Below are 5,110 nucleotides of genomic sequence, written 5' to 3' on the forward strand. Positions count from 1 at the left end.
GGAAGGAAGGAAGGAAGGAAGGAAGGAAGGAAGGAAGGAAGGAAGGAGTACGAAAGCTGAAGAAAGCGTGATAAAAATATTTCCTGAGAACTAAGTGATGGGGAGAACATTAAGTAATGACAACAGTTAGTGTCCCTACCTCTATTGACACCATTAAGTCCCTCACAGTCCCCAGGAGGCCGGTGTGACTCTGCAGACAGCGACTCCAGTCGGCCGACCACCCGTTCCAGCCTCTCCATCAGTCCTTGCATCTCTGCCATTCTAGAAAAACACAAGCACAAATGGAGTCCGTGAGAATGTCAGGGAGGATTAGCAAGCTGACACCATTAAATTTAACAGCAGCAACAGGGAAAATAAAAATTACTCGGAATGGCTTTCATTACCTACAGAGTATTTCTATACATCAGGAAAATATGTGAAACTCCAAAAAACGTAAACCTTGGAACAACAAAAAAAACCCCAAAAAACCCAAATTATATTGATCTTGGTTTCTATTCGATTCAATGACTTTATAAGCTCCAGATGCAATACACAAAAAAATCACTCCCTACACCATTAACAAGTATCTCCTCGGATGCTTCCTTGTGCTATGATACAATCTATGTCTAGCATAAACTAAAAGCCTGTGAACATATATCTCACAATTAATATTGCCAACTTTTAAATGGTAGGAGCATATTTTAACTATTTCCAATGATTTCTTTCTGTGAAAGTATAACTCTCCAGGGGACACTAAACCCACTGGTAATTCTTGTTTACCTACTCAATTACTTTAAGCCAAACAGCTGAGCTCGGAATTGAGTTTATGAAACCATATCATTTAGCAGGTGACTGGGTTTTCATCTCTAAGGGCTGTCTTCTACTTATTACCACCTTCAGTGTGTCTGCCGCTGGATTACTTTAGGTTACAATTATTCCGAATGGTGGAAATTTTTAATTTAAAATATTAACAGTGTATATTTCATTTTGCTGCTGATTATTTTTGGACACAGTTTAGTTTTAGGTGGAGTGGTTTCTGGAGACAGGAAGCTTTGGTTCCCCAGCAGTCTCTGCTGGGATAAATTGGGTTTGACGCTGAATAAGGGATTGAGGATAAGAGTGGGCATGTTGGGTATCTAGCTTTTCTGCGTCCAAACACTTCTTAGAGAGCTATCCTGAGTGTGCACAGGTGAGTACCTTAAAATTGCCGGCCCTACAATGTAATGTTATGAAGGCAACCGCTGAGGAATGGAACCCAATCTAATTTGGCCAAGTTCATGAGATCCAGCTTAGAGATACCATAGCTCCCGCCATACCAACCTACGACTGCTTTTGGCAAATTCAGGCTGCTGCCCCAGAGAAAGTAAAACACACCCCATCTTAATCAGTGTCTGTAGTTCTCACTCTTGCGAACTTTCTAAGCATCATCTTAAGCCAAAGAAGATAGACGTGCTCCCATAGAGGAGACAGGGCTGCCCCAGAGGGTGAGTAAATACTATTTCTCTAAGACAGGTAATGTTTTCTATTTCTGCAAACAACCAGGTAATACATTTTTTTGTGTGTGTTTTGTATTTCATAATGATGACATGTCACTGCCATTTTCAAGAGCAAGGTTAGACTTATCAAAACATGTGGGTAGCTCTGTACTTCTGCATCCACATGTCAGATGGTCATCAGATACGGATGGGGGGGTTCACTGCCTATTTTGGAAAGTCATCTCCTCTGAAACTGCCAGGAGCTATGCTTTCAAAATATGGGGCAGTGTTCTCTGCACGGCTGAAATCAGCATCTAATCCCAAGGGGATTCAAAATTAGAAGTTTCTCATCTATTCTTTTCCTCTTAACGTCAGAGCTTTCGCTTCTACTGCAATTGAAAAAAAAAAAAAGAAGCAATTTAATTGAACTCTTTACGTAATCGTGCAAGGGAACTGGGTATCCTGTAGGAGGGTGAAGGCCATTTGAGAGATGGTAAAAGCCCCTCAAATCTTTTAATAGGCGTCCATCTGTTCACGGTTATCTATGTTCTCTGTTACTCAACTTGCCAAATGTTACACCATAGACCTAGCCCATGCTAAGGAAAAAAAAAAACGTGTTTGCTTTGTTAGCAAGTTCCCGATGCCCCAACAGAAAGGCACCCACCACCTCCAGAGGCTCACAGCGCCATTTCAGGAAGGCCTGTTACATTTCACACTTAGGACGGCTGTCCCCGACTGGGGCTTAATCGGCCTCCCTGACAAGACTCAAACTCACACTATCTAATAGCGCTCCATATGTTGAGAGACAACAGGAGTTAGCCCACACACTGCAGGGCCAGGCTGACTGGTGTGGAATGCAGTCTGAAAACAAATCAGATGTCACTTCGCGTAAAATCACCATGGCCTGGAGTCTTGTCACAGCCTCTGAAGAGATCAAAATACAACCCAGGCAAGGAAGCTGGAAAGATGCCTCTGGGTTTACAATTTTAGAACAGTTTCTAAGAGAAATGGAAGAACAAATAAAAGAATAAAAAAGAGAAAGATATCCAAAATATACATGGTAGCATTCCCAGGGAGAATGATGGGGTCCAAGATGGCTATGCTTTCTTCTCCCAACACACACACACACACACACACACACACACACCCCTCCCCACATGTGCCCTCAGCTGCTATCCTGCCTCTCAAGAATGAAGAAAGAACAGAGCAACAGATTCTCCAAATTCTTCCCAGGCAGTTCCATTCGCCTTGGTTTTTCAAAGTGGATTTAGCCAAGTTTTCATGAGGCCAGGAATTAGGAATCAGGCTGAGGAAATGGATAGGACAGGAAATGTAGACAGCAAGGTCAGGGTAAGGAATGAGTCAGAGCCAGGTGGACAGACAGATGGATTTGGACCAGGAAGCCAACAGAAGAGGGGATCTATGGCAAACTGGTCAGACATAAGATGTTCTAAGAATCAGATGAGAAGCAGAGAGAAGCCAGACACACAGCTGGGCAACCAAGAGACTAGGTCAGATGATGAGGCTCAAACCTGGTCTCCAGACTGTCTAGTCCTCCAATTCATGCAGAAGCCAACCCCAAGATGAGGTCCCCTATAACCTCCGGCTTATAGAGGATAAACACAATCATCTGACCGGGTGTGAGGGTGGGTGGAAAGAAAAGGTGGGAGGAATATAGAATTCCATGACCTTCTCTTTTTAATGATCTGTTTTAGGAAATTACACTCGAGGTGAATCTTAATTCCTTGTTTTGTAATAATTTGGTAGTATTCTTTCTTGAGTTCCTTTATAATAGGAAGTATAACTCATCTTGGTTTTTTTTCCTCATTTGAATTATCCCCTCACTTTTCCCTTCTTAAAGTTTAACTCTTTAGACATGCACAGAATTTAAATAGCTCTACAATAGTTCTATGAGGCTGCCTCCTTCCATTTTTGCCTTGAGAATCAACCGATTTCCATGATTTTAGCTGTTTCTTTCAGTAATTATCTCCTCATCTGTACGTAACATGTCGCCATCTCTGTGTGTCTTGTTTCTCTTCGGTTCCAGGAATTATCCACTGAGTTCCCACCAAAACCAAGAGGTTTTGCCCAATCCCCACCACCAGACACATGAACACTTCCTTTTGCCCAGTACTGTTGTGTCACAATTTCTATGTGACCAAGCATCAGGGTCAACACGTTTATGACTATTCACAGCTGAGTCACAACATATCCTAAAATTATTCTCCATTTTCTTTTTTCACAACCTGTTTCCCTGCAGCTATGTTGTTCAGTTTTCTCTACACACTTCCCAGTTTTCTCTACATACTTAAAAGTTATTCACCCCGAACTCTTCTCCCAGTTGTACAAGTCTCCTTTCAGTTGAGCCAAACACATCTGGAATGCTATTACATCTTTCTTCTCAGAGGCATCTCTTCTGGAGAATCACTCCAAGTGCATGAGAGCTCAGTAGGCCCACGGTGCCTCTGGGACCAGAGATCTGCCTTCCCCTTTACCCCAAGGCCTTCTCCCCGCGCCCTCTTACCTAGTATCACCTGCTTTTCCGATTCTATACCCTCCTCTTTCTTGGTGTACTTTCTTAACTGTCTTCTTAGTTTCAGAGCATTTTCTTCTGAAAACAAAGTATGTGAAAGGACAATTTTTGTGGAGAAACTGCAAGTCTGAAAATACATTGATTTTGCCTTCACACTTTGGAGGTTTGGCTGAGTGTAGGATTCTGGGATGGAAGCTTTCCTCAAAATTTTCAAGGCATTCCTCCATTGTGTTCTAGCTTCCTAGGTTACTGTTGAGAGGTCCAAAGCCATTCTGATTCTCTGATTTTTCATCCCTTGATGCAGTCTTTGTTTTCCTCTCTGGAGGAAGTTTGCAGGGTCTTTGTCCTCAAGGGTTTGGGATTTCACAATGACATACCTCAGGGTTGATCAAATGTTTTAATGAATGATTTTCAAAAAGGTGTGGCAAAAATAGGAAAATGGGCATCACATCCTGTTTATCTCTGAGTGAGTTTACAAACTAAATTTTGTGGGGTTTTTTTTTTTCAAATAAAGTAGTTAGGATTCTAAATAAACAATTTAAACTCCTTTACACCAAATACACCCATTTACAAATATTTCATACACTTCATTAAGAATATAGCCAGTTAGTATTCTCTCATATACTGTCTTTGGTAGCATTTTCCTAGGTGAAAGGATGGCTGTCATCATTTAAAAATTTATTAATTTTATATTATATTTGTGTTATATTATTTCTATTCATATATTACTTTTATATTATACTTATATTAATTTTATAGTATCACTTAAAAGTTAAAAAATAACATTGGTCATTTCATAAAACCCATCCTTAAAGTACAGATAGTTCCTAATACTGATTTTGTGTGCAATGCTCTGCAATAAGACAACGACTAAAACAGTAAGAGAGACGACATTCCTATCCTTTCCCACAGTAGTTTCCAGAAAGGGAGAGTTCCCCACACTTACAAACATTTTTACAAGGTCTCAATCGTTTGCCTCTTTTTAACCAGGGCTGTTTAGAGGGGGCCCTGCTTTTGGAATCACTAACTGAAGTTCTTTGGGAAAGAGCTTAATTTTGTTTTGCTTTATTTAATTACTACCTGTACATAGGGTTCCTATAAGTGTGTATAGAAAGGCATACAA

At 40.8% G+C, this 5,110-nt stretch overlaps 1 protein-coding gene across 2 annotated transcripts in view; it reads right to left on the reverse strand.

Moving 5' to 3' along the window:
- Nucleotides 1–4,081, reverse strand: part of CAP2 (cyclase associated actin cytoskeleton regulatory protein 2) — a 130,811-nt gene extending 126,730 nt beyond the window's left edge. The window contains exons 1-2 of one of the 2 annotated variants that reach the window (XM_040460571.1): nucleotides 3,979–4,081; nucleotides 140–261 (exon numbers count right to left, since the gene is read on the reverse strand). In XM_040460571.1, coding sequence (XP_040316505.1) covers nucleotides 140–260 — 121 coding nt within the window. In that variant the 5' untranslated portion in view covers nucleotide 261; nucleotides 3,979–4,081. The remainder of the gene's footprint in view (nucleotides 1–139; nucleotides 262–3,978) is intronic. The other variant, XM_040460570.1, reaches the window with a different exon arrangement.
- Nucleotides 4,082–5,110: the final 1,029 nt, after the last annotated feature.

The sequence above is a fragment of the Herpailurus yagouaroundi genome, unplaced genomic scaffold (assembly GCF_014898765.1).
Source record: "Herpailurus yagouaroundi ecotype Mexico unplaced genomic scaffold, PumYag 250, whole genome shotgun sequence".
Classification (NCBI taxonomy): Eukaryota; Metazoa; Chordata; class Mammalia; order Carnivora; family Felidae; genus Herpailurus; species Herpailurus yagouaroundi.